This window comes from Neltuma alba, unplaced genomic scaffold (assembly GCF_004799145.2).
Source record: "Neltuma alba isolate B1F8T4 unplaced genomic scaffold, ASM479914v2 tig00011591_pilon, whole genome shotgun sequence".
Lineage (NCBI taxonomy): Eukaryota > Viridiplantae > Streptophyta > Magnoliopsida > Fabales > Fabaceae > Neltuma > Neltuma alba.
Genome location: NW_021636244.1, coordinates 598,863 through 626,152, shown reverse-complemented (window position 1 = coordinate 626,152; position 27,290 = coordinate 598,863). Strand labels below are relative to the sequence as shown.

Here is a 27,290-nt window from a genome sequence, read left to right as displayed (position 1 = left end):
GTGTTTGGATAAAAACCAAACCATAGTTTCAGAAGTGTTTTTACAGATTACGAAGTAAATATGTGGAAGAGGTTACCTCGTTTTACGGAAAAGTACTTCTGAAACTACGGTTTTGGAGCACCCAAACAGGCTCTTAATTGTTTTTCTGTCTAAACTTTTTGTCAGCCTAGTTAGGCATCCGCTCCTTCGGCTAAACCTTTGTTTTGCTACAAGTTGGGATCACAAGCCCATGCTGTTGAATTGCTGCAAGTTTTCTGAACGGAAATGACTCTCACGTATTATTCAAATTTTTTTTTTTTGGGGGGCCAATGAGTCATGACCATGTGTCTTGCATCAGATTGGATCCTAATCATCACTCTTCATGTACTTGGCACATAAAACCAAAATTAAAAATTAAAAAAATATCAGACTTTTATGACAGATAAGCCTTTCACTCGTTGTTGATCATGAAACTCGAAGGAAAATACCCAGATTATTTTGTTTTTGACCCCTACATTTGCGCACAGAATGAGATCGGGCAACACCGGAAATAATGAAGGCCATGGCAAAATGAGGTTCACTGGATACTTGAATTACAAAACACAAGCATACCACCGTTCAAAACTACTCCTCCGTTCCTAAATATAAGACCCTTATAACAAGGGTCTTAAATTTAGGATCGGAGGAGTATATTATACTACTTCTGGTCCTTAATATAAGAGCTAATTGACTAATTTGAGTAGATTAAAAAAATTAGTTAAGTTAGTTATTTATAATAAATAGGTATTGTCTTTCTTAAAATATGTTTGCTAATTAAGAGTATTGGTTAAAACTACTATTATTACAAGGGCTATCTTTAAAAAAAAAAAAAGATAAATATGAAAGACAAAGTGGATTAGGATCTTATATTTATGACTAAATTAAAAGTCAAACAAATTTTTATATTAAAGAGGGAGGTAGTATCATCAGCCAAAAATTTATATCTGAATTCGCTGTCATGTGTAGTTCAAATTCGAATTGACTATTATGATCTGAAAAAACTTGGAAGGGAGGCAAAACTAGATGAAGTTAATCTATGATGCATGAACAGACAAGTAATCAGCTATTGGTTTTAAAAAAATAAATTAGATGTTCCTAGCTTATGAGTTTTTGATTAGTTTATCTTATCTAACAATGGTTGCCAGGTAGAGATTCCAATTAAATTGTGGCCCATAAACAGCAATTGAGACAAACATGAGCTGCTTTAATGGCATTATATGGAAAAGTCTCACCTTCTCTGCATCAGACATAACTCTTTGATGAGTTGGTGTGCTTAATCTAAATGAAACTTCGGGGTCGAGTTTTTTGTGCTGCTGCATTTTATAGTTTAGTATTCTTAAATAATTTCATCAACTACTATTTGTCATACATTATTCAAGAAATTCCACTATATAAAAATTAATATTTCTTACTGTTGATCCTCGCTCAAAAATTTGTTCAAAGACTGAGCTCAAAATGGTTGGTGCATGGATCTAACTGAACATTCAATAGCAGACATTTCAACTTCAATCTTTGTCTATACCACCAGAGAATCAGTGAATCACATATGGGAAAAAACCGATCTTCTTTTGTGGTAAAGTTCTGCTTTGCATTACACAAACAAAGCCAAACATTTCTGTAACATGATTCATTATTTAAAAAAACCTCATCAATTTATATCCACTCATTTTTAATTTCCACTACCTCTGCCATGTTTTTAGGGCATGTCTATGCTATATGTGGCCCAAAGCTATTCATGTCATCCACTTTCATGTTCTTTCATGATTAGTTGATCGAACACCACTTCTATCCCTATCTTGTATGCACATGGAGGAATAATTTATTAGCTTCCAGACATTTTTTTTAATAGAAGCATGTTAGTGACAGCTAAGGTTGCCAGAAAATCCTGATTGGATGTGCATGGATATGTTGTAAACCAACCATATTCCCTTTATTTTTTGCCTGGGCCATGTAACTATATTCCTTTTCAACTTCCAAACAAACATACACTACAGTGCAGTAATATTAATGAAGCTATGGTAAGTCCTTAATACTCTTCTTGGTAATTTCTACCATATATATATGTCGTACCAGAGAGACCTTTTGAGCAGCATTCCTTATTCTGAATATTTCACTTTCCTGTCTTTTAAGGGTTCCCCTAGAAACTTCTGAAAGATGGCAGGCATATCTTTCGGACGCTTTGATGATTCTTTCAACTCGGCCTCCATTAAGGCCTATGTCGCTGAGTTCATATCCACCTTGCTCTTTGTTTTTGCTGGTGTTGGTTCAGCCATAGCCTATGGTACTAACTGCTAACACTCGCATATATCAATTATGAATCCTCTGACAGGCACTTTGACTTTGAGAGAGATGTCTTGAAAATAAACACCTCAGCTTGTTCTTCTTCCTTAAATCCCTCGAAATTCTGACAATTTTGTTTGTGTTGTTTTGTGTCATGCAGGGAAGTTGACATCAGATGCAGCTCTTGACCCTGCTGGTTTGGTAGCAATTGCAGTATGCCATGGTTTTGCTCTCTTTGTGGCCGTCGCTGTTGGTGCCAACATCTCAGGTGGCCATGTTAACCCAGCTGTCACCTTCGGATTGGCTCTTGGTGGCCAGATCACCATCCTCACTGGTATCTTCTACTGGATTGCTCAACTTGTTGGCTCCATTGTGGCATGCTTACTCCTCAAGTTCGTCACTGGAGGCTTGGTAAGTCTTAACCTCAAACCATCCCTTTTCAGTCACTCTTTTTTCTCAATAAAATAGCTAACTTAACTATGCCAAAAGCTTGATCTAGTAATGAAGAATTTTCTTGTAAATCCCCTAACTTGAACCACAAGCTTCATGCAGAAAACAAGAGGATAGTCGCATATCATAGAAATCTGAATATGAAGCAAGAAAATAGTCTTAATCTACTTCGTTTTTGGCTCAAGTATGAACAAAAATTGTGATTTCTTTCTTGTCAGGCGATCCCCATCCACAGCGTAGCTGCAGGAGTTGGAGCTGGTGAAGGAGTAGTGATGGAGATCATCATCACATTCGCATTGGTCTACACAGTGTACGCCACAGCAGCCGACCCCAAGAAGGGCTCATTGGGCACAATCGCACCCATAGCCATTGGATTCATCGTCGGAGCTAACATCTTGGCCGCTGGACCATTCTCCGGTGGTTCAATGAACCCAGCTCGCTCATTTGGCCCCGCCGTGGTCAGCGGCGACTTCCACGACAACTGGATCTACTGGGTTGGACCCCTGGTCGGCGGTGGCCTCGCCGGTCTCATCTACGGCAATGTGTTCATGACCAGTGAGCACGTTCCTCTGGCTAGTGAATACTGATTTGTTTTGAACCAGTGGGGCTTGAAAAAATTCGTGCTTTTCTGAAATAAAGAAAAGGAGGAAAGCCATCTTTCTTTTGATTTTCCTTCCTTTTCTTTTCCTTTTCTTTTGTACTGGGTCTTTCTGTTCTGTTTTGATTCGAACTTGTAAAGATGGTTGAGCTGCATTCTTCTTTTTCCTTTCCTTTTTCCTTTCCTTTTTCCTGTCCCAGTTCCATACTCATTGTGGGTAATGATCAGTTTATGGTTCTCTTTTCTTTTAACAATAAATATATAATTAAAGAAATCATAAAATATCAACATATGGAACTATTTAGTTAGAACTACTATTTGATGAAACATTTAAAATGTACAACTATCATAATGACTATTTTAGAAAAAAATAGATAAATATAAGAGATAAAGTAAATTGAAATCTCATTTAGAACCGAATTAGATGCCAAACCAACTCTTAAATTAATAAACAGGCTTATTAATTCTTTATGAATTATTGCAACTGGTGGGTTGGTACGTTCTTCAGGGCAAAGAGCTGTCGTGATCAGTTAATAATTCTTCCGGTTAAGATCTCGTTTACACCGGAGGTAGTAAATAACTTCACAACTGCTCGAGATGGATCATTATGCATGGGGATATTGAGATATTGGTACAAATTACAGGTGAAGCTGTCAATTATTATACCCCCAAAATCCTATATAGAAATATTCGTGTAAAGTGCAGATGAGTTGCCAATTACTCCCCTTAACGGCCTAACCGAACCAAAGTTCAAATGGATGAGACGCTACTTAAGATTGTGCCAAGCCTCAGATTCTTCTGTTTTATTTCATCATATTTCTTGATTGAAGAGCCTTAAAACAGAAGAATACTACTCTTTATAACACGTTTCCAGGATTTTCTTCATAAGCACCAATTACTACAAGAAAAAGCCCTATCCTTAATTGTTTTATGCTACTGAGTCTCAGGTGAAGACAATAACTTTTCAGCCTCTTCAGGAGATAGCTTATCATATTTCCACTCGTGCCCTTTCCATTCCGGTAGTTGTTGAACCACAAGCTGCATCCAACACATACAAGAAAGTATTAAATACATAGCATGAGAGCCAAAACAATCAAAGCGTTTATTTGCTCTCATCTATTAGAGCTATTCTTGTGTGATAAGATGAACCTTAAGATGAAAAGTCCAATCTACAAATGCTTAGGAATATTAAATAGTATGAGAGTCAAAAATCACAAACCATCCCTGTAGAGTCTGCTTGACCAACTGTTGTTTGACATGCTAATCTCCAATTCTTTGGTTTCTGAAACACCCATTGAACAGAATTATTATCTTCCCAACACAATGATGGGCTCAACAAATAGAACTAAAGGGAAAATTAAGCTAGAGACAAAATCAACATGAGCAGCAAAACATTTACCCTCTTAAGTTTTTCATTCTCTTTATCAGTGCGAGGGCTTAGAAGCTCCTTCCCTTCAATAATCTAGCAGCAATCAGCAAGTTAATCACTAGTGGGTAGTATGATCGCAGCCAATGTTACTAATGGAAGTTTTTCTTCTTCGAAGTTCAATACGAGTTATTTACCTACCTCTACCATACATGTTGCACACGTTCCACCTCCTGAACAATTTAAGAGAGGTCTTGCCTGAAAGAAAACATATGATTACAACTAAATTATAGTTTATCCTTGTGATTTCTCTCGAATTCAATTTACTCTTGTTATGCCATTTATCATTTAAGCACACAAGTTTAATAACGTCATATACTTGTAATTTAGCAAACTAAAATAGATGCATACATTGATTGCTGATTGATTTATATAAAGTGAGAGATATTTCAAGGCTTACATATGGTCCGTACAGATCAATATTGGCATCCAGCATTATGTTCCTGAGCTTCTGGCCTCCACAAGCCGTTCGATATTGCACATCTGGGGTTCCATCTGGGAGCAAAACAGACTAAAAACAAACCCAGAAAATGAGGATTGACCCAATGAGAAGAAACTGAAAACTCCAACATGATCATTACCTCCCCTTTTCTTCTGTAACAGAATTTTCTTTTACCATCAAGTTCTGTAATAGAAATTTGCTCTTTCTTCTGTAATAAAGTGAGTTGCTAACTTTCAATGTAAAATTCACATATACTCTCTCAGACTTACACTGACAAATGCAAATCCAATAGAGGGTGGTTCTGCTGGTTCAGTGTTCTGAGATTCCTTCTCTGGGACAGTGCCGACAGCTCTAATTGTGGCTCTGGCAGAGCTCGGACGCTTAGAGTTGAAAGCATTTAGAGATTTGTTAGCTTTTGTGGTGTTTTTCAAGTTTTGGGATAGTGATAAAGCGCATGAAGAGTGAGAGCTGAGTTGGAGATTGAGAAGTCCCATTTTTGATATTTTGAGGACAGGAAAAGGTTGGCTTTTCAAATTTGCCAAAGAAAGGATATTTGGCTTCGGTTTGCAGGAGAGATGCCATGTGGTTGCTTTTAGCCTTTCAGTACCTTATCGGATATGCCTGAAGAGATGGGCTGGGGAATGTGGATTGGAAGCGAAAAAACCAAAAACATTAGAAGACGCTAGAGGAAGGGCTTGAACCTTCGACCTTGTGGTTAACAGCCACACGCTCTAACCAACTGAGCTACTCCAGCCTACGTTGATTGCGCTTTAAACTAAATTTTTAAAACAGAAAAAACTGAACCCCTCTGCGAAAATTTAACAAACTATTATCTGATATTAGTCAATGGCAAAATAGCCTAGTTGCCTAATGACACCCTCTTTATCTTTGTTGGCACAATCATGAATTCAATCCTACATGTTATTACTTTGACCAAAAAAAAAATCCCACATGTTATTACTTTTTTTTTTACTGACACATGTTATTACTTATACTGAAAAAATGAAGTATATAATCCATCTTATCTTATTAATTATTGAATTTATAAACAGAACCTCATAGATTGGTATAATATAAATTGAATGGCTAAAATTTATTAATAAACATTAAGAAAATATTTTCTCTATTCTCAGTTGGATTGTTTCAAAACAGACGGGCCAGAAGAAATTTTAAAGCCGTGGGGCGTGGTCCGTTGTGAGCTCTTCGATTGGATGTATGGCTGAGATTTATTGTTTAGCAGGAACCCGGAGACGTGTTGGCGGGATCTTAACAGGTTATCGTTGCAGGTCTAAAACCCTCCGGGCAGATTTAAGAGTCCGATGAACCACAATGCCCCAAGCTTCAACATTTCGCCTCCTTCTTCCCTCTCTAGCTCCCTTAATAACTCCTTCTCTTTCTTCTCGCTTATTTTTCAAACCTAGAACCTCGCAATCTCTCTTCACTGTTCTTGCTTCCTCCTCCTCTTTCAGACCACGCCGTAACGCCCCTTTCCGTCATCTTGGCCGCAGAAGCAGTAGTAGTACTAGAGAAACCAAAGACAGGGGAAAAGACACAGCAATGGAGAACGTTGACTCTGTTGGCTTCAACAAGAGAAGAGCTGAGGGTAGAGATTCAAGTGGTTTGCCTAAGAAGAACCTACAGTTGAAAGTTCGCAAGCTAAATCCTGTCAATACCATATCTTATGTACAGGTATTTCTTTTTGTAGAAATTGGTTACTTTCATATTGCCTGAAAGGATACTCCATTGATAGGTTATCCAAAATCTTTTCTGTTAGTATTGGATTGGCGGGGCAAAAATTTGAGCATTTGTTTTTAGGGTTCTACATTTTGTCATATGACAAAGTCTGAAGTTCGTTCATTAGTCTTAAATTTGATTTGGGTACTCTATGCAAATTGAGAATGCTTGATTTTAATGTTCACACTTCTTACTTGGGATGTCTCTGTCAGAAATTTACTCCTTTGTCTTCCATAATGAAGAAAGCAGTTCTTTTCGCTTGCAATTTCCCCCCTGGTCTTGCATATTCTGTTTCGGATTTTGTAATGCTACTTAAGATTGTTAGTGGCAGCAAAGTTCTTGCTGTTTTAATTATGATGATTCTCTCACTCTCATAGAATACATATATAATATATAAGGATACATTTGGGCCTGGCATTTCTGCCTCCGGAAAGGAACTAAAAAGCTCCTTCCCTTCAATAATCTAGCAGCAATCCTAATTTTCTGGAGGCATTAATTAGGATTGATCGAATGACAAGAAACTGAATTGTTCAACATGGTCAATGCATCCCCATTTTGATTTTGCAACAGAAATTTGCTCTTTTTCTTCTCTAACAAAGCAAGTTGCTAATTTTCATTGTAAAAGAGGGTGTGGTTTTGCTGGTTCCGTGTTATTTTCATTTTTCACTTGCAAGTTTTCCCCCTGTTCTCATATATTCTTTTTGTATTTTGTGCCGACCACAGATATTAGGTACGGGAATGGATACTCAAGATACATCGCCTTCAGTCCTACTTTTCTTTGACAATCAAAGGTTTATATTTAATGCTGGAGAAGTAAGTAGTATATGCATGAAATTCTATGATACTTTTTTTCTTTTTCAATATAAAATCTGAATTGCTCACATTTTGCCTATTATTTCTGAGGGGCAATTTTTCTGTCTCTTTTTCCTGTTGGGGGGCTTGTGTCCAAGATCTTAGAAAGTATAAATATATTTTTGGACATTTAGAGAAAATGCCTTTCTTTGGCCTTAGGGCTTAAAATTAGAGGGTGAAAGTTTAATGTATCACTTTAATCTGAGGAGGTGATATTTGCGAATGTTTTGGATAATATAATGTAACAAGTTATTTTTCTATTTTATATTTGTCTTTGGAAACTTGATGACCACCTACAAGCATTCGATAAACTAATTGTATTTTATGCATTTAAGGGACTGCAACGGTTTTGCACAGAACACAAGATCAAGTTATCCAAGGTTTGATAAATACGGGAACTTGACGTTTTTCCTTCTCAGAATTGTTATTTTACAATTGTTAATTATCAGTATGCTAACATAGTTACTCACAATAAGTTTCTTTCAATCTTTTATATTCCCTCAGATAGATCACATTTTTCTTTCTCGTGTCTCTTCAGAGACTGCGGGTGGGCTTCCAGGTCTGTCTTTGACATTTGACATTTGACAATGTAGTAGCTTTAGTCGTTATTCTTATCACTTGTTACCTGTTCTAGATTAGCATCTTCGATAATATTTTGATTGGTGATCCAAATAACTTTTTGTTGAGTCTTAAAGTACTTATTATAGTCTTCAATGCACAGGCTTACTACTTACTTTGGCTGGCATGGGAGAAGAGGGGATGACTGTAAGTAACCAATGAACTTCATTACCATCCATATCTTATTTTCATATGGAATGTTGCATTGTATTTTCATTTTTTGGTGGTTCATAGTCACTGCTATTCTGCAGGTCAACATATGGGGGCCCTCAGATCTTAAATATTTGATAGATGCTATGGGATCTTTTATTCCCAATGCTGCCATGGTTCACACAAGGAGTTTTGGTCCCATCTCCAACACTGATGAGTCCACTATTCTAGGTCAAAATAAGTTTTCAGATCCTATTGTTCTTGTTGATAATGAGGTGGTCAAAATATCAGCCATTATTTTACAACCAAACCACTCTGAAAGTTCACCCTTGGTAGCTTCAGCGAATCAATCACAAGAGAGGATGAGTCATAGCCCAGAGCATCTTGGTTCATCCAACACCTTAAAACAGCCTACTGGAAAGCCTGGTGATATGTCTGTACTATATATTTGTGAATTGCCTGAGATCAAAGGAAAGTTTGATCCAGAGAAAGCCAAGGCCTTTGGTCTTAAACCTGGGCCAAAATATCGTGAACTGCAACTTGGGAATTCAGTGAAATCAGATAGGCAAAATATTATGGTAAGTCCCAAAGTTGAAGCAGTTCATTTACCAGAAGCTAGGTGGAAGTATTGGAGAACAAAGAAAATGAGAACTTGGGAAATATTTCAATGGCTCAAATATGATTTAATTTATTTATTTTGATGTTAGGCCCACTTTAATGTGTAATTTTATCTTCCATAACAGGTTCACCCAAGTGATGTCATGGGTCCCTCAGTTCCTGGTCCCACAGTCCTTCTCGTTGATTGCCCAACTGAATCACATTTGGAAGCATTACTGTCCGTTCAATCACTCTCTAGTTATTATGCTGATTCCATGGGCAAGAGTGTCACGTGTATAATTCATTTAAGTCCTGCATCGATGATTAGTTGTGCAAATTACCAAAAATGGATGAAGAAGTTTGGTTCTACACAACATATCATAGCTGGGCATGAAAGGTTAGCTGTTAGTCATCTTTAAAAATGCTTTCTTTTTGTTCACTCGCTTTGAGTTATTACTCCTTGATTATGAAACTGTTTTCAGGAAAAATGTAGAGATTCCAATTTTGAAATCTAGTGCAAGAATTGCTGCACGACTCAATTACTTGTGTCCTCAGTTCTTTCCTGCACCAGGATTTTGGTCCCTTTCAAGTCATAATTCCTCAATATCAGATTCTTCTGCCTCAAGGGAGGTTCGTTACAATGTACTTGCTCTGTGTTTTTCTAGAGAATGGTATTTAGGACGTAAATGAACTACAATATTGTTTAATTTGGTTCTCTTGTAGGATTCTATTTTGGAACTTTGCGAAACCATTTCTGCTGAAAATCTTCTTAAGGTATGAAACATTTACTTGACTCTCCGATAAACTAATTTGCTGAAGTCTCGCATCATAAAATTCCTGGAGTTGTTGCATAGGGAAAAAAATCCTGGTGTCTAAAGCATTATTTGAATGAAACCATGTCTTTCAATCTTCCAATGGCTAATGACAAGATTGTAATTGATCATTCTTCTGAATTGGAGTCTGAGAAGCACGAATTAATCCATGTCTTTTAAAGTACAAGTGGCTAATGAATAGATTTTGTTGATAACTTTCATGAAATAAAAACATATCACCTCTGAAATGAATAATGATTATCACTATTGCTGCAAACCGAGTCTTAATAATATCATTAAATTTATAAAATAGAAAATTTAAGCAATTTTCTTCTGTTTTTTTCTTGGAAGAATATTCCAAGAAAGAATATAAGAAAACTATTCTTCATGAAAACCTTGGGAGGGTGGTTTTGATGTTGGACTTGCTGGGGAAAGGGGTTAATAAAAAGAAATAGAAGGGAAAGAAAATGTGGAGAAATAGATAGAGATAAGGGGCGAGAGGAAACAAGTGGAAAACTAAGAAAGGGAAAGAGAAACAACATGAACATACTTTATTCTATTGTTCAATGGCCTCTATAATTAGAGGTTTTTAGATGGAAATTAAAATTACATGCTCAAGCCAATAAAATAAATAGTAATTAAGATTATTCTTTATATGTGCCTTAATTGATGCCTTAGAAAAATAACCCATATGACTGACCATTTGACTCTAAAAAAATCTCTTTTCTTCATCAAGTTTTCTCATGGCCCAAACAAATTATTAAGGTTCAAGACCCTTCCATTCTCAAGACATGGTGATTCAATGTCCTTTTGATAATAATTTGTTATCTGATCGTAATCTTCTGGTTTGCCTTTTCTTCTTGCCATATCTCTAAGGCCGTGCCACATTTGATGCCTTTATGAACAAATAGGAGGTTTCTGCCAACACGTTTTATAAATGTCACTCTATGTTTTACAGTTCATTTTGCGTCCTTATGCTCATCTTGGGTTCGATAGATCTCTTGTTCCAACTACTATGGGTACCTCAGAAATCATTGAAGAGTTACTCTCACAAATTCCTGAGGTTGTTGAGGCAGCCCAACATGTAAACCAGCTCTGTTTGAAGTCCAGTCAAACAAAGGATGATACTCCTATAGCAGATCGTAAGATACTGGTTGAAGAGCCATGGCTGTGTGCAGATGGTGTTCCTAGTTGTTTGGAAGATATAAGAAGAGATGACTTGGAGATAGTTCTTCTTGGAACCGGTTCATCCCAACCATCTAAATATCGAAATGTGAGCGCAATATATATAAATCTTTTTTCAAAAGGGGGCTTACTCTTGGATTGTGGAGAAGGAACATTGGGTCAACTTAAAAGAAGGCAAGTCTGAACGTTTTTTTTTTTTTTTAATATTCCTTTATAACACTGTACTTGTTTGAAGATTTAATCTAATTATCTAACATATGTCGGTTTATATCCTTGAAAACAGGTATGGTGTAGATGGCGCTGATGATGCTGTAAAATCTTTGAGGTGTATTTGGATTTCTCATATACATGCTGATCACCATACTGGCCTGGCCAGAATACTGGCTTTGCGGCGTGATTTGTTGAAGGGGGTTCCTCATGAACCAGTGCTTGTTGTAGGACCAAGGCAGCTCAAGAGATATTTGGACGCATATCAAAGACTTGAAGATTTAGATATGCAGTTTCTCGACTGCAGGCACACCACAATAGCTTCGTTGGGAGCTTATGAAGATGGTGGACCAGATAAAAATGATAATGAAATGACTGCACCAGAAGTTGATTCAACTTTGTTTGCTAAAGGATCTCGTATGCAGAGCTATTTTAAAAGACCGGGTAGTCCAGTTGACAAGAATGTGATTTATCCTATCATAAAGGAGTTGAAGAGGGTTATGCAGGAAGCTGGTCTGGAATCCTTGACTAGTTTCCCTGTTGTACATTGTCCTCAGGCATTTGGTGTTGTTCTGAAAGCTGCAGAGAGGGTTAATAGTGTTGGGAAAGTAATACCTGGTTGGAAGATTGTGTATTCTGGGGACACTAGACCCTGCCCGGAGTTAGTAGAAGCATCTCGAGGTGCTACGGTTCTTATACATGAGGTATGTCTTTTACCTTACTGACTGTGAAATGACGGGAAGTGTTAAGTGAGTGCTTTTTATTGAGAAAACAAGGTCCGTTGGGGCAAGTCACATTAGATTCAAATATGCTCTTGCCCATCTTCTCCAAGTGGGAATCGCAAAGAAAGTGATTTGCTGGCAAGAGCAAGAGTTTGTTTCTGAATCATAACTATGTTATGCATTGCAGGTCCAGTGGCAACACATAAGCTTAAAATCTTGCAGTTTTTATTTCAGGTCGGCGAATTATTAACAAAACTACCAGGGGGCATCCATGTGATTTAGCTTTTAGTCTCTAGTTGTAAAACTATAGTTTTACATCGCCTAACTACAATTTTCAGACTCGGGGCTCATTTTTTTCTTGCTTTAATTTGTAGTTCAGCTATTATTTTGATGTAAAAAATATATATATTTATATGACGGGAACAGGCCTGTTCAGCACCATTCAAGCCATTTCTACTGTAGTGAATTGAGTCTAAGAATATGGTTATTATCTCACAACAACTTCATCTTCGATATTTTTAATGGGGTCCACCTTTGATTCCTTCGTGCATATTTTTTGTGATTAAGTTACCTATCTTTTATTGATCGTGCCCATCAATTTCATGTTAATTTTTTGCTTTTGATATGCAGGCAACTTTTGAGGATGCTTTGTTGGAGGAGGCCATATCAAGGAACCACAGCACCACAAAAGAAGCTGTGGAAGTGGGAGACTCAGCTAATGCATACCGAATCGTGCTTACTCACTTCAGCCAAAGATACCCCAAAATTCCTGTATTTGATGAAACACACATGCACAAAACTTGTGTTGCATTTGACATGATGAGCATCAATATAGCAGATTTGCCTGTGCTTCCTAGGGTTCTTCCGTATTTGAAATTGCTTTTCAGAGACGAAATGATTGTTGATGAGTCTGATGATGTTGTAGATGTTGTAAGTACAGCTTCTTAATGAATGCATTCTTTGAAGTTATTGGCGTTGGTTATACTCACTGAGGAGACCACTATGTTATGACATTGGATCATTTATGGTTAGCCCAACTGCTGAAAAGATTGATCATGAGACTTGGTAATCTTAATGTGCTGAATCTACTCAACATTTATATAGAGTATGCCGTTTCAGAGAAGGTTTTGGCTGCAAGCGAGGAAGTTTCCTTAAAAATTTAACAGGTGGACTGCTAAGATTTTATCCATTTGGAAGTATAGTAGAGTTAGAAGATTGATGATTTTTGCTGCAATTTTTGCTCTCATTTACCATTTGTGGGTAGAGAGGAATGCTCAGGTGTTTAGAGATGTAAAAAGATCACCGACTGCATTTTTCAACATATTCAAACGGAAGCTAGATAGAGAGTGTAAGGTAACTGTCATGGCAAGGTTTCTCATGTCAATAGAGAATTTCTCAATTAGTGCAAAATTTTGTATTGACCAGGAGGGGGTGTGACTATTGGTTAATTGTCCTTTTCAAACATTCATGTTTATGATATGATGATTGATAGTAAAATTTTTACTATTTACAAAAGCGGCATGAATACAGATTCTTTTTATAAGAAATTCCTTTGGTAATCGGAGCAGCTGTCGTGCTTGGTTCGCCCAAAACATACCAAAATCAACCATAATTGGGTATTGAACATGTCAGATGCTTCACCCTGTGCCCCGGGGGGGGGGGGAACCGGAACAGAAAAGAAAAACAAGGTGTGAGGTTGACTCTGCTGGAAGAATGAGCTAAAGCTTAAGGTATATTTTGAAAGGTAAAATTTCATCATGTATCTCTGTCCATGGCAAAATTAGTAGCTCAAATTACATTAAGTTTGGCAATTACTAACTCAATTGTTTTCGTTTTTAGGAGGTATTAAACTCATAAACTTTCACTTATATGAGAGTTTTCATACCATTAGGCTATACGATAATTGGCTCGTGGAACTTTTTGAACTTCTTTCAAAGTTCAAAGTACTTGCCGCCCTCATTTTGTGGTGAACATTGATTGCTATCCCACTTGTTGGTTTTTGCCACACGCCATTGCTTCAACACTCCATCAAGGCTTCCAGTACAAACACTACAAGTATCCTCACTATCTTCGCCAAATCTTCCTCCTACAAAAGCTGCTATACACCTAATTGGTCCTCTATGACCAGCCAGGACTGCTAAACACGTGTGTTGACCATCTTGTTCTCTTTCCCATATCCTGCTCGTGGAATCTGCTGAACCGCTCACTACATAGTTCGCCACACAGGCTAAGCACAGCACTGCGTGTGTATGGCCTTGGATTGAGCCGCCGTATTGGAGTTGCCCAGCGAACCAACCCTTTAACCAGAAATGGATGTAGCCGTCGGAGCAGCCACCATACAGCACACCTCCGTCGGAGGTTAGAGCCAAGGCTTTTACCGGTGAGCACTTTGCATGTAGTGTTACTGTGAGGGAATGAGGCGTGTCATGGCTGCAAAAATTCCGACGCCAAACTCTGACAGTTGCGTCATCAGAGCCGGTGTAGAGAACCCCATCGTCTCCTACGATGACGGCGTTGATGGGCTCAACGTGTGCTTTTATGGTCTCTATGCATTTCAAGTCTGAGATTCGCCATACTTTTACTGTTTTATCAATGGAAGCTGTGTATATAATGTCCTCCGCTGTGTTGACCGCCATTGACGTGATTTGCCCCTTATGCTTCATCTGTCAAAAGGCGAAAATGAACTTATCACGAAGAAGAAGGCTCTCATTGCAGAGAAATCTTAACTTTTAGGTAACCAGAGATAGAAATTAGTTATCAGAAGGAAATTATGATAAAAATATGAACTCAGTAATAAAAAAAATATGAAGTTAATATCGAAGAAATTAAAAGCAATGTGAAAATTACATCAACATATTTATGTGTGTATTTTTATCCTTTTCTTTTGTTGTGAAACACTCTTTATTCTCACAAATTATGAACAGCGCTGTCTTAGCTCCTGGTATATGGATGTGTATCATACCTCATTACATTGCCATGTTGGCTATGAATTTGGCATCAATGAAAATATTCTAAGATGATTGGATGAGCCTTCATTGTATATTCACAGCGGAAAATTAGAATTAATGATCTATATATATATATATAGTAATAAATAGAGTGAATAAATAAATGCAGAAATCTATGGCATTGACCCTACCTCTTCCCACCATTTATAAAAACATTGTGTAATGCTTGTGACAATTTCAGAAAAACTCTGTCGCCCCTTTAATTAATACCCATCCAACCTATTGAATGAGTGTTACAACAGAGTGCCTCTGTACTTGTGAAAAGTGAAGGCTAGTTTTTCTTAAGGATTGTTTGATCTTTTAAACTGGATGGAAATCAACATTTGGTTTGCAAAGGAACTATTACTATCAAAGTTCTATACAATGGGAAGATTGGTTAAGGGTATTTCAATTTTCTTTGTCAAAAAAAAAAAAAAACCAAGGCTATGGTGCAAAGACTATACAAAAGAAGCAACTAACTCAAAGCAATATCCTCACATATATTAGTATGTAGGATTTGTCTATAATTAAGTAAATAAATGCATTTGAGTGTGATTGATTTCATGTTGAAAACTATTCTGACATCGTGTTTGGTTTTACGCTAAAAATTATTAGGATTGATAGTTTTCAACGTGAAATCAAGTACACTCTAAGATATATCTATTCGTAGATGTTTTAATGTATAACAAAAAAAATATAGATTATCTAAAATGTTATTAATAATTGGAGTATTTTGCATATTTTTGTGATACATAGGGGACGAAAATGATGGTTTAAATTTAATAACATGACATGAGTTAAATCAATTCCGTGCTAAGAAAGTAAAAACCGTATCCCTCTTTACTCTTGAGCCTGCATGCATGCCCTCTTATATCTACTATCATAATGAAGCACATGAAGGGTTCCAACACCCAACAATAACATTGTCAACAAAACCATAAATGCAAAAGCTAACCTAAACCAGAAATCAAGGGCGTCGTTACACTTACTGTCTTGTCTCTGCCCAGGATGTAACTCCGAACGGATCCAACTTTCTTCGGGATTGTTCCCAAACGAACATGCTTCAAAACCCTATCCCATGTTCTTCTCCAAAGCCTAATCTTTCCATCTCCATAGGCTGCAAATACTGTATCATTTGACACCTCTATTGCCACCACTCTGCAAGCCTTGGTTCTGAGCTGACCACACTCTGTGAATTCTGGAAGCTTCCAGACCCTTATAACATTTGAATCTGAACCAGTGTAGACCAATCCATTATTTGACAGTGAAATGGACAGGATCTGACCATCTTTTCTGAGAACAGAGGAAGCACAGTGGTAAGTGGTTTGTGGTTCTTCAGAATCAGAAAGCTTTGTGTTTGTGGTGCGAGGATGGAGAGGAGAGGAAAGAGGAGACGCCTGGAGGCTCCGGGAAAGCGTAGGACACGAAAGGCGAGGCGGCGAGTGAGGGAAATCTGAGAAAGGAAGCTCTTTCGTGGAATGGCTTCTCAAGAAAGCCGTTTGAGTTGAGCTTCTAAAAGAAAAAGATGGGGTATCATCAGTTGAGTTGGAAGAGTCCATTGAGGCCGTTGATCTTGTCGTCTTCTTCTTCTTTCTTTCAATACCAAAAGATTCTTCAAAAGTGGTGGTGATGGTTATGAATTAAAAGTGGTGCTAGGAGTGGGGTTTGTGAATGGCGTGTGGTATTATGGCAGAAGCTATACGTTGTGGATGGTTTAATAAGCAATGAAGATTACAGCTACGTCCAATGGCTTCCATGTGGGCCATTGCTTTCCTTTTTTTAAATCTAAAATTTTGCACTGATTTCCATGCAAAAGAATGTTAAACATCCTTACGGTGACAAGTTTGACAGATACGGCTACTTAAATTAAGTAGATTCACGCATGATCACATCGTTACTGATACTGCAAGAGTGAGTTATTGTTATTGTACCAGATGCAGCATTGGTATAGGACAAAATGGAACTTTTTCCGAGATCAGGAGATGTGAAAAAACACATATCTAACCTGCTGGGATTATCTTAAAAATGAGAATTCCTTAAACAAATAAGTAAGTGGTAAACAATACTCCCTCCATTCCTTATTATAAGAGACGAATAACCGAATTACGTTGATCAAAAAAACAGTTAAAATTAGTTAAAAACAATTAATATGTAAAAAGTATAATTTTTTTTTCAAAAATGCCCTCATTAATAAGGAGAGAGAACATGAGAGAGAACAATGGTAGTTTATTAAAAGAAAGAAAAGTGGGAAGGAGAGAGAGTGTGAGTTGGAGACAATAAATATGGGTAAAATAGAAAATCAACACAAAAAAGTAGAGACAACTTTTAAGTGTCTTTTATATATAGGAACATACCATAAGCACCAAATGTCTCTTATAATAAGGAACGGAGGGAGTAATACATCAATACAAAAGAGCAATGTTAATTCCTCTGTTGATGGGAACACTCTTTTAGATACATTGAGCCCATCATTTAAATTTCAAAAAATGAAAGGGTGTAGAATGTAAAGTAGGTGACCGTGAAACTGAAAGGGGGTTCATTTGAAGAGGAAATGCACTTGACCTGCGGAATGAGAATTGATCAGCTAATAAGCCCATCTTAACCCCATGTTTGGTACGCTAGAGGGGAAGGAAGACGGAGAAAAATTTTAATAAACTTGATTTGAAAAATAAAAAAAATATAATTATAAAATTTTGATAAAGAGAAGAGGTAAGATAAAAAAAAAATAAACAAAATTAATTGGAAGTTTTTAAACCCACTTTTTTTTTTTAAATAGAACTCATTAAAATTTTCTCTTTTTCTCCCCATCATTTCCCCTCATATCAAAGGGGAAGATGATGAAAGCACCCTATTCAAAGAGATGTGAATAGTAGACCCTACTCTATTCTGAATTACCTCATGACATGATAACTTAAGCTTCACATTTATTATAGTGAGTCAAGTTTCATTCTTAAAACGGCTGAACATGCGGTCGCTATCTCACCTTCGAGCTTCGACGCAAGATCTGCTTATAAAATTATCTTTTCGAGTGCCATTTAACTTATCGATCAACATTTTCATTCCCTTGGATCGTAGGGCTTCGTTGGACTAAAATTTTCCATTCCTTGGATCAACCCGTTCTCATGCCCTGTGGCATGCTCGAAATAGTTAAATTTCCAAGATGATGCAAGCGACCATAGGCTTTGTTTTGTTGACAAAACCTCATAGGAATTACAAAAGAAAGTAATATTAGTTAAACATCCATCCATTGGCAACTAAGTCATGCACAAGTTTTTTTTTTTTTTCCCCTTGGGCCGGAAAAAAGAAGTTAGTGAGTTACTAAACCAGACAAAGAAGATAAGGTCAGTCAACGAAGAATTTAAAGTGGGGAAACCACTACATATCAAGCCTTAATCAACTGAAGCAACAATTCATACAAAATACACTATAAAAATTCCTCGTAAACTCATCTAGATTCTTCAGATATCTGTAAATAAACTATCTGAGTATACCCATTAAATACACTATTGTCGAGTCTGGCCAAACCAAGCCTTTGGAACAGACCATAGCGGCCATCTTCAACTATAGGACTGGTTGCACGGGCAGGATCATATCTGGTTTGATGGGTGAGGGAAGGGCCAGCAACTGGAGGGAGTTCCCAGTAAACATCAAGGATTGATTCCACAAACCTGCTGTTCTCAAAATGTTCTGCATATGAAATTGGCTTATTACTATGATTGAAGTTATCACGCATGTAGCCTCTAACTCCCCACCACTGATCTCCTGGTCCGCAAAGTTCTTCGATATCAACAGCTTTCTCCCAGAATTTCTTCCTTCTTGACCTGATCCTAGCTTCATCACTATCTCTAAAGCAGCTGTGGCCCCCTCCTAGATCAACAAATGAATAGATAAAATTTGTTAAGATTCTGTTCCTCTCAGCAAAGCTCATCCAGCATAAATCATTGAGATAAATCAATCTCAATAGGAAATGGAACATCATTGAAACTCTTCCGCTGGGGACTGAAGATTACATGAGTTTCTCACTCTGACAGAAAGAACATGGAGTACAATACAATGAGTGAATACAAACCGCTTATATAGGATTGATCACATATCTGCCTCAATGAATAATGGTCTCCAGTTCCAGTGTCATAGTTATCCTCAAAAACAAGATGCCGAAACCCAGCTTTTAAAGCTTGCTTAATTCTGCCCAACATAAAATTTAAGGGGAAAAAAGAAAAAAATATTAAGCTATGGCAAGTTTAGCAGAAGTAGTGATCAATGCAAACAAGCTTCCTCAAGGATCCAGAAATTACCTTTTCAATTCATTCTGATGATCATCAAAAAATATAAGAACTTGACTAAGGTCACTAATTCCATGTTTCTTCATTACTTTGACCAGTCAACATTTCCAAAATCTACGAAGTCCTTGCCAGCATAATATGTGCAGTTTCCATCAACATAAGCAGGCCCCTTTTTGAGATACTTTTCTGGATGCCTTGGTGTTATAGAGATAATTGGTGTGTCAGGCATAGCCTGTCGCAAAACCCAAGTTGAATGTCCCTTAAAAGCACCACTCTCAATCATCAGATCTGGCTTCAGCCACTGAGCTATAAACCAAAGCCCAAAACTATGATCAAAACCCATCCCATACATGTTGTTCTTTATTGGTCGGGTTTCATATATGGGAACAAATTCTTCCAGTCCCTTAAGCAGATCCTTTGACGTCCACTCAACCTTTTTACCATGTTTCGTTCTGCCTTTACCAAGAATAAGAGTATAAGTGTCCAAAAAGATCAAACCGCATGTACTTAATCATATCAAAACAGAAGGAAATCAAATTATCATTTCATGACTGGCATTTTATGTTCAAAATATAATTGAATTTGCTCTCCATTTATCCATAACTAAGTGCAAGTTCAACCTTCAGTAAAGCTATGCGATTAATAAGAAATATACCCAAAAAATTATGAATCAACGTTCTACTCCTAACTTCAAATGTTTAACTGATTAGCCATGAATGTTGAAACCACAGTTTCCATACAATCTTCTTGTGGAAAATGCAGAACAGAACAAAAATAATTCATACATCTACTAATTTACAATTACACCTAAGTCTCTTCTCAAAATACATGCTCACACACTCAAGTGATTATCATTTAAATGTTGGACTCATTTTACTTTCCTCAAGCTTTTCTTGGAAGTCCAATGCTCCTTCAACTAAAGCCAAACCAAAATTGTAAACCCCAAAGAGCCAATCACAGCTAATTCAGACGGCACAAATGCAACTTCAATAACTCATAATCCAAAAGTACTAAAGGCCGATTCACAGCAAATTTGCAAGCTAGCGGTCTTCCCCGATCCAAATGAAAAACCAAAAAAATCGAATAACACAAACACTTGAATCCCAAAATAACATTCAGCACTGCTAAATTAAACAGATCAAATCAGATGCATAGTGACACTCACACCAGGGCACACCAAGGGCTCCAAAATCCGATTCAAGACCGTCGAACCCGAAGAAGCCAGCACGAGACACAGGGCTATAGGAGGATGAGATGCAGACGAAGCCTCGAGAACTAAAGAGGAAAGAGGAGAACAAGAAGAGGATGAGAAGAAACGCAAGGGCAAAGACACAGTAGGCACCAGAGCCGGTTCGTGAGAGGTAATTGGAAGCCCTATTGGTGGCGTGGAAAAAGAAATGCTGATGTTTCTTGGTCTTGGATTCGTCGCCGGGGGAAGCAGTGACCCCATCGTCTTCGTCGTCGCTGAACGTGGAGCCACGCCGGGCAGACAAGGCCCTGTCCAACAACATGGCTGTAGAGAGATGAGGATGCCGGTGAGTAGGGGTTGTGCTCGGTGACGATGACATAATCCTTGAATTACGCTATTAACTTACTGATTTTTTTTCCCTCAACACAGCTTCATCTGATCTAAGTGATCTGTGCGACAAAAAGTGAAAGCCGGAGAACACAGTCTCATCGAACTTCCTCTTTCCGTTGTGAAAATTAGGGTCTGTTAATCCGCTTACACTTGGCAGATGGCAAGGGAAGGATTTTGAGTGATATAAAAATTCCATTAAGGAAAGTAAATTTCTTCGCTTAGATGTTTGATGGAATATAAATAATAAGAAAACATTATAAAGAGGTTCAAGGATTTAAAAAAAAAAAAAAAGGAAGTTCAGGAAATGAAATTATTAATGACAAAATTGGTTAAAAATTTTCTTATTAGAAAATTAGTTGTGAAAAAGTATGCGAGTGTAACTTTTTTTCGATCATATGCAATATATTTTTAGATTTATGTAAATATTTTTATTTCACATATAAGTGAAGATAGATTCTTTACAATGTGTGGTGAAAGATAGGTAAATGTCTTCCATTTTACATAAAGATTAAGATTACCTACGCACAATTAAAAAAAATTATACCCACTAAAAATAAATTACACTTGAATTCGTAAACAAATTCCATTTATGTTTGCATAATTTACCTTTCTAGTTTAGAAGTTTTGATCAATTTTTTCTTTATTTATAAGTCCTATGATTTGTTTGACACAAACTTTTTAAGTTTGGGTGTTCGCAAGACTCAAAATCTAGCAATACCCACCCGAATCCGCTAAAATTATGCCATCCCAATTCTTAAAAAGTAACTAGAAAAATAATTAGGTAATTTTTAGGCTGGGTCAAATGTCCCTAACCCTACCCAGAGTTTATACATATAATTCTATTTAATATATACTATACACATATATTTATTATATAAAATTGTATTTAATGTATATAAAATATTCGTAGATGATAGAAATAAATATTTCAAGACTTAAGTTATTGACATATTTGATCATAGATGTTGTGTGAAGACCTGTCATGTTATATTTGACTATGTAATTATAAGGAGATACGGAATAATAGATGAATATATAGATTTGTAGTATAGTGTTTGTGTTTATATTTATTTTCTCAAAATATTGGGTTAATATAATTTTTAGTCCTTTAAAGTTTTTCTTGTTTGGATTTTGGTTCCTCATGTTTCAAACAATAGGTTTTGATCTCTCAAGTTCTTTTTATTTAAACATTAATCTCTATAATTTAATAAAAATTAGATCATTTTACTTTTTAAAAGACCAAAATTTATAGTTTAAAACTTAATGAACTAAAACTAAAATGAAAATAAACTTAAAAGACTAAAAATTATATTAATCTTAAAATATTTTAAGCCATGGAATTATAAAATATTTTAAAATTCAAAATATTATTTATTAAGTTTGGTAGGGATTTTTGCAAAATATGAATAAAGTGTCACCATTTTGGAGAAGCCGTCCTGTCCAACTTTGCTCATGTCAGTCCTACTTTTAAGTTTCCACATCAAATGTCCAAAATGCCCTCACCATGCTTATTTGAGCACACTTTGAATAGTTGGTAACATAATTACATAAACAACCTACCTTCACATAATCCTCTTGAACCAAGTTACTATCCATATCAAGTGTTATAAAGTAATTGGCATAAATATTAAGAACTTGTTGATACAACTATTTTATTTACTGAAACAGAGAGAATGCGTAATGCGTATAGGAATTTCTACATACCTAAAGTTAGAAAGTATATATACCAACACCGCTAATTGCAAAATGCTACAAAGAATATAAGGAATAGCTTGAGAAGGAAGGGTGATGTGATGATGCACAAATTCATTTATTCCTTATTTGACAAAGAAGGGACCCAAACAGTTCAAATGGAAAGACAAGAATTTCAGAAAACCTTTCTCCCATCCATAACATCCAAATCCAATTCAAATATATAAATCTCAAGAACGAACAAGAAACCCAGACAGACATCATTAGCTGCGCCCAACTGGTTCATTGGCCATGGTGTGTTTGGGAGCCGTGTTTGGATGCAGGCGTTCTAATTCCGTACAGGGATATCTTATCTCGACTTTGATCGTCACAGTAATACTTTGTTGCGTTCGATTGCTCTGTTTCTTCATTGGCCGTTTGGTTAAGAGAATAAGAGATTCCCGTCGCCATGCTTCTGCCTCTGCCTCTGCCTCTGCCTCTGCAGCTCCAAGCCAGGCCTTGCAATAATTGTATCCACAAAAATCATGGCATGCCACTGCATCAGAAATCATTTTGGTTTTCGATTCTCCACTGTTTCATGAAGACAAGGGAACAAGTCATTATTTTCAGGCCTGAAACTAAAAGGGGTCAAACTAAAAATTGTGAAAATTCTCCCTCTGTTTTTTTATTTGGCAATTGAATTTGCAAGTGGCCTTTATTTTGGGTTTAATTGGATGTCTGGTTGAACTTTGTTTCCGATAAAAGTAGAACATAATAACGAAAGATTACAGGAGAGAGTAATCAGGGACTTTTAGCATACATGAATGAATGAATTCACTAAATTGGAATGTCTCCTCCTACTATTACTATGTAAAAGTACAATTTTATTTTATAATTTAATTTCGAATTTAATGTTTACTATCAATAATTATGTTAATATATTAAATTATATTGATACAAACAATTAGATATTTTATTCCGTGAAAAACATCACACTCATTTGCGAGGTAAACATGTAAGTAGCAAAATAAAACCATCGCCCAAACATAATAAAGTATAAAAAAACTATAATAATAAAAATACATACCACTTCATGTTGCTAATAGAAAAGATAGATAATTAATTTAATTTATGGATATTAAAAAAATAGTTAAATTAGTTATTTGTAATAAACATATGTTAATTACTTTAAAAGTACTATATTTTTTTTAATATTGTGTATTGAAATGATTTCTTAGCGGCAATCTTCTTAATAAAATATTATATTTATAATCAAATCTAATTCTCAATTAATTTTTATATTAAGAATTGAAAAAAAAAAATTTTAGAAATTAGTTGTGTAAGTGTGTACATATAATCATTCCTCATTCTCTATATAATTCTTTGAATGGTAATTCATACTCATCTTTCGATTCTTTTAAGTCTTTCGACTAACCATATTATGTGGAATCATGAGTTCTTTAGTTATTTAAAAAACCAAAGATGATGAAAATAATAAAATCCCATCTATAACTCAACAGATGATGAGTGTTTAGATCTAACAAGCAGAGAAAATTTGCAAAGAATATCAGTGACCAGGAAGACACAAAAAGTAACTGTTTTATAACAGTAACATGTAATCCAACCAACATAAAATAAAATACATAAACAAACATTGCGTATATATATTAGGATGTTTCTATGGAAGAACTTTGCATTGCAGTGTAATCTATAGATGCATCCCAAAATTCAAAAAACCAATGAAATTTTATATCATATGATTTGGATCAACAAGAACCCTAAAACTCAAAATGCTCCACTTTGGCCTATCTGATTCTTCTCCAGTTGTTCTGGCTCCTGCATTTTTCCACGGCCCTGGGAGCTGCAATTAACACAAGTTAAATTAATGGCAAAAGTCAACTCGGGATTTCAAAAAATTGAAACAATTTGAGAAAATGCGTGCATTCCTTAGCTTGAAACTCACAGAATAATTTTAAAATCAATACCTAGCCCAATTGCTTCAGAACCTTTCATGATCCTCAGTCTCCTACATGATTCAGTGAACATCCTGCGGTAACATAATGGCAGAATCAGCCAAGAAAATTTTGGGTCACAGCATGAGAATCAGAGGAGGAAACTTGGAAATTTGGGTTGTTAATGCATCAGAAAGAATCAGATCAGAATCAAATGAATTATAACGTTAGAGGATTCAGAATGAATGAATCAGAAAGAACTTACTCCCATGGGACATCACCAACAAGCATCCAATCTCCATCCTTGTCTTCATATGTAACAACATATTCAGACACATGAAGAAGATCCCTCAAAGAGCTCTCACTCAGACCATCTTTCCCAGGAAACCCACCAGAAGCGCATTCACCTAGTTTGACCAAAAACCCCAAAACAGAAAAACATCAAGATGGAACCTTGCTATGTTTCTTTATTGGGAAAACTAAATATGAACACCCAAAAGCTTATATCTGACAAGTGGGCATAAAGCAACTAGTGGGGGGAAAAAAACAGAGTATACCAACAGTGAAGCAGGTGAACATTTGCTCAAGGGCTGAAGAAAGTTGCATATAGTCTGTGTACATGCTTAGATCAACCTTTCTGAGATATGGAGCACCATCCATACTAACTTTTACATAGAGACAACCACATGCTTCTGGTTTTCCCTCTTCTTCATCGTCGTTGTTCTTTGTCAAGCTACAGGCCATCGTGTTTCTCCGATAGGATCGAATCGGAGGCCACCCCACAACCTGGGCCCTGTAGCAATCAAATAGATCATGTTTCATTAATCTTTGCATTGATGCTCAAGAGTTCAAGAATCTCAAAAAACCAGATAAATCATGCCTCATTTGCAGGAGAATAAAGATGCTTACTTTGCAGAAGGAGGACTGGCATGCTCGTGTGTTGCAGAAACCTCATGCTTCTTATCATGGCTTAGTTTGGCAGATTGAGGAGCCTTGTGGGTATTATTTCTTTTACCCTCAAGGCCGACAATGGCATCATCAGATTCATTATCACTCTCTTGAAAAACCCATTTCCTGGAGGACCCTTCCTTAATGGCATCACAGAAGCCTCTCTTAGAGCCAGCAACAATGTTCTTCGAAGCGGTTGTGTTCTGCAAATCCTTCCCAAACAGAGATATTACATTTGTTGACTTTCTCTCTGGAGACTCACAACCAGGAAGCCCAAGCCTGAGCTCTGTCTCCTTCAAGTTGAGACGCGAGCTCTTTTCAGAGATGTCCATGGAACGGTTCTCTGATAAGCCTATGTAATCATGTTCCAGTAGTCTAAACATGAAAATGGCACAATCAAAAGATCTCAAACAAGACTTCCAAAAAAAGAAGACGAAGCTAAGAGCAGAATAATGCAATACTATGTTATGGAAATGGTCCTGAGGACCTGTACTAAAGAAAATGGTTTGGGACTTCAGGTGACGGAGAAAAGAACCTTCTTGGACCTTTCTATAGCCATCTCTCTCTCTCTCTGAGAGACCAAACAAAGGAATTAAAAAACAAAAAACAGTTTTTTTTTTTCAGTGCAAGGGAAATGGGGAAGCCATCCTTTTTGCTGTAGGTAGCATAATTTGAGACAATGATCATAATATGAGCGAAGGTGTCTGCAAGGAGAAGGTCCTTTTTATAAAAGAAATAAATTATAAAAAGTGAATATTTGATATAACAATGAGCATTTTCACCGACAAGTGGCCAAGCAACCCCCGGCAACCTTTTACACAGTGTTCCAAGTTGCCAGTTGAGCAACACATACTTTGGTACAGACCGAATAAAGTGAACCAGCTCAGGAAACCCCAAGTTAGACACAGACCATACCCTTGCCAGTTCATGACACGGCAGATATAGTACAGCGGATTGGATTATAGGACTCTGGTTAAGAAAACACAAAAAAATTGAGAACCTTGGTTAAGAAACAAATACAACTCAGGTTTTCTTGTTTCTTGTCCTGTGCTTAAAAATCCCTTAAAATAATAAATAATGATGAGGGGGGAAAGAAAAAACGCACGCACACGCATCCACCACTGAGGAGGAGAGAGGTTTATGGACAAAAAGGTAACATTCTTGGGATGAGCCAGAAAGCAGGGGACAATATTTCAGATCCGAGCATATTTTGTCTGGGAGTTGTTTTTTTTTTTTTTTGGCCTTTTCATATTTTTTCATTCAAGTGGAATCATCAATCAAGCAAAGCACAGTGGGCTCCCAGGGCTAAGTTAGCATTGAGCTCCTTAATTAGCGGGAGCATATTAAATGAAGAGTTGGCATTGGCAAGATAATTCTGATTAACCATCTTTTTTGGCGGCAAATACAGGTTAGGTCTTTGAAAACTCCATGAGCTTAACACATCTCAAATCTAATAATGCAAACATTATTTAGTTATAGGACTCGATTGTAATAGTTTATAAGTAGGTTTTTAATCATGATTTATAAATAAGTTTTTAATTGACTTACATAAAATGCACTTAAATGATTTTAAACATATTTCAAACGGTCCAGATGAAATTTATCTTCCTTCAGTAGCTTATACTCTTCTAATGTTACCAACTTAATATCAAGAACTCCTATCTCAATCTTGGGAATAAGTGATCAACTTTGTTAAGAAAGATTGAACATTTGCATGAAAAAATTATCAATTAGACTCAGGTATCCAAACCCTTTTTAAAAATTATAATAGTCTATTTC

The 27,290-nt window shown here is 36.5% G+C and overlaps 5 protein-coding genes, 1 non-coding gene and 1 pseudogene across 6 annotated transcripts; 2 read left to right on the top strand and 5 right to left on the bottom strand.

Moving 5' to 3' along the window:
- The first annotated feature begins 2,114 nt into the window (after nt 1-2,114).
- On the top strand, nt 2,115-3,517 carry LOC114715472 (aquaporin TIP2-1). Its single transcript, XM_028900346.1, has 3 exons — nt 2,115-2,299; nt 2,459-2,709; nt 2,967-3,517. The coding sequence occupies exons 1-3, from the start codon at nt 2,173-2,175 to the stop codon at nt 3,333-3,335; spliced, it is 747 nt and encodes a 248-aa protein (XP_028756179.1). The 5' UTR covers nt 2,115-2,172; the 3' UTR covers nt 3,336-3,517.
- A 584-nt stretch (nt 3,518-4,101) lies between these two features.
- Nucleotides 4,102-5,782, bottom strand: LOC114715480 (photosynthetic NDH subunit of subcomplex B 3, chloroplastic-like). The gene is made up of 6 exons (XM_028900355.1): nt 5,484-5,782; nt 5,173-5,283; nt 4,914-4,970; nt 4,746-4,808; nt 4,566-4,628; nt 4,102-4,384 (listed from the first exon to the last, which is right to left on the bottom strand). The coding sequence occupies exons 1-6, from the start codon at nt 5,706-5,708 to the stop codon at nt 4,280-4,282; spliced, it is 624 nt and encodes a 207-aa protein (XP_028756188.1). The 5' UTR covers nt 5,709-5,782; the 3' UTR covers nt 4,102-4,279.
- Nucleotides 5,783-5,894: 112 nt separating this feature from the next.
- Nucleotides 5,895-5,968, bottom strand: TRNAN-GUU (transfer RNA asparagine (anticodon GUU)). Its single transcript has one exon. It is a non-coding gene; the product is annotated as a tRNA-Asn (tRNA).
- Nucleotides 5,969-6,511: 543 nt separating this feature from the next.
- On the top strand, nt 6,512-13,073 carry LOC114715483 (tRNase Z TRZ3, mitochondrial). The gene is made up of 12 exons (XM_028900358.1): nt 6,512-6,903; nt 7,672-7,761; nt 8,136-8,180; nt 8,305-8,359; nt 8,522-8,565; nt 8,670-9,146; nt 9,312-9,562; nt 9,648-9,795; nt 9,889-9,939; nt 10,936-11,336; nt 11,446-12,073; nt 12,722-13,073. Exons 1-12 carry the CDS (start codon nt 6,544-6,546, stop codon nt 13,037-13,039), a joined length of 2,868 nt encoding a protein of 955 aa, XP_028756191.1. The 5' UTR covers nt 6,512-6,543; the 3' UTR covers nt 13,040-13,073.
- A 938-nt stretch (nt 13,074-14,011) lies between these two features.
- Nucleotides 14,012-16,637, bottom strand: LOC114715410 (protein JINGUBANG-like). The gene is made up of 2 exons (XM_028900253.1): nt 16,068-16,637; nt 14,012-14,754 (listed from the first exon to the last, which is right to left on the bottom strand). The coding sequence occupies exons 1-2, from the start codon at nt 16,635-16,637 to the stop codon at nt 14,023-14,025; spliced, it is 1,302 nt and encodes a 433-aa protein (XP_028756086.1). The 3' UTR covers nt 14,012-14,022.
- A 1,778-nt stretch (nt 16,638-18,415) lies between these two features.
- Nucleotides 18,416-21,038, bottom strand: LOC114715434 (uncharacterized; annotated as a pseudogene).
- A 3,378-nt stretch (nt 21,039-24,416) lies between these two features.
- On the bottom strand, nt 24,417-26,059 carry LOC114715409 (auxin-responsive protein IAA27-like). The gene is made up of 5 exons (XM_028900252.1): nt 25,473-26,059; nt 25,121-25,356; nt 24,829-24,970; nt 24,597-24,658; nt 24,417-24,472 (listed from the first exon to the last, which is right to left on the bottom strand). Exons 1-5 carry the CDS (start codon nt 25,892-25,894, stop codon nt 24,417-24,419), a joined length of 918 nt encoding a protein of 305 aa, XP_028756085.1. The 5' UTR covers nt 25,895-26,059.
- Between the last annotated feature and the right edge of the window lie 1,231 nt (nt 26,060-27,290).

What these genes read in the sequence shown, in the direction of transcription:
- LOC114715483 (XM_028900358.1), top strand. Translation starts at nt 6,544, where the DNA reads ATGCCCCAAGCTTCAACATTTCGCCTCCTTCTTCCCTCTCTAGCTCCC. An exon ending in CAGATAGGCAAAATATTATG is followed by an intron (nt 9,147 to 9,311) that starts GTAAGTCCCAAA and finishes CTTCCATAACAG; the next exon opens with GTTCACCCAAGTGATGTCAT. An exon ending in TTGGGTCAACTTAAAAGAAG is followed by an intron (nt 11,337 to 11,445) that starts GCAAGTCTGAAC and finishes CCTTGAAAACAG; the next exon opens with GTATGGTGTAGATGGCGCTG.
- LOC114715409 (XM_028900252.1), bottom strand. Translation starts at nt 25,894, where the DNA reads ATGTTTAGACTACTGGAACATGATTACATAGGCTTATCAGAGAACCGT. An exon ending in GCCAGTCCTCCTTCTGCAAA is followed by an intron (nt 25,357 to 25,472) that starts GTAAGCATCTTT and finishes TGATTGCTACAG; the next exon opens with GGCCCAGGTTGTGGGGTGGC. An exon ending in GTTCACCTGCTTCACTGTTG is followed by an intron (nt 24,971 to 25,120) that starts GTATACTCTGTT and finishes TGGTCAAACTAG; the next exon opens with GTGAATGCGCTTCTGGTGGG.
- LOC114715480 (XM_028900355.1), bottom strand. Translation starts at nt 5,708, where the DNA reads ATGGGACTTCTCAATCTCCAACTCAGCTCTCACTCTTCATGCGCTTTA. An exon ending in TTGATCTGTACGGACCATAT is followed by an intron (nt 4,971 to 5,172) that starts GTAAGCCTTGAA and finishes GTTTTCTTTCAG; the next exon opens with GCAAGACCTCTCTTAAATTG. An exon ending in GTGCAACATGTATGGTAGAG is followed by an intron (nt 4,809 to 4,913) that starts GTAGGTAAATAA and finishes GATTGCTGCTAG; the next exon opens with ATTATTGAAGGGAAGGAGCT.
- LOC114715410 (XM_028900253.1), bottom strand. Translation starts at nt 16,637, where the DNA reads ATGGACTCTTCCAACTCAACTGATGATACCCCATCTTTTTCTTTTAGA. An exon ending in TCCTGGGCAGAGACAAGACA is followed by an intron (nt 14,755 to 16,067) that starts GTAAGTGTAACG and finishes GCCTTTTGACAG; the next exon opens with ATGAAGCATAAGGGGCAAAT.
- LOC114715472 (XM_028900346.1), top strand. Translation starts at nt 2,173, where the DNA reads ATGGCAGGCATATCTTTCGGACGCTTTGATGATTCTTTCAACTCGGCC. An exon ending in TGGTTCAGCCATAGCCTATG is followed by an intron (nt 2,300 to 2,458) that starts GTACTAACTGCT and finishes TGTGTCATGCAG; the next exon opens with GGAAGTTGACATCAGATGCA. An exon ending in AGTTCGTCACTGGAGGCTTG is followed by an intron (nt 2,710 to 2,966) that starts GTAAGTCTTAAC and finishes CTTTCTTGTCAG; the next exon opens with GCGATCCCCATCCACAGCGT.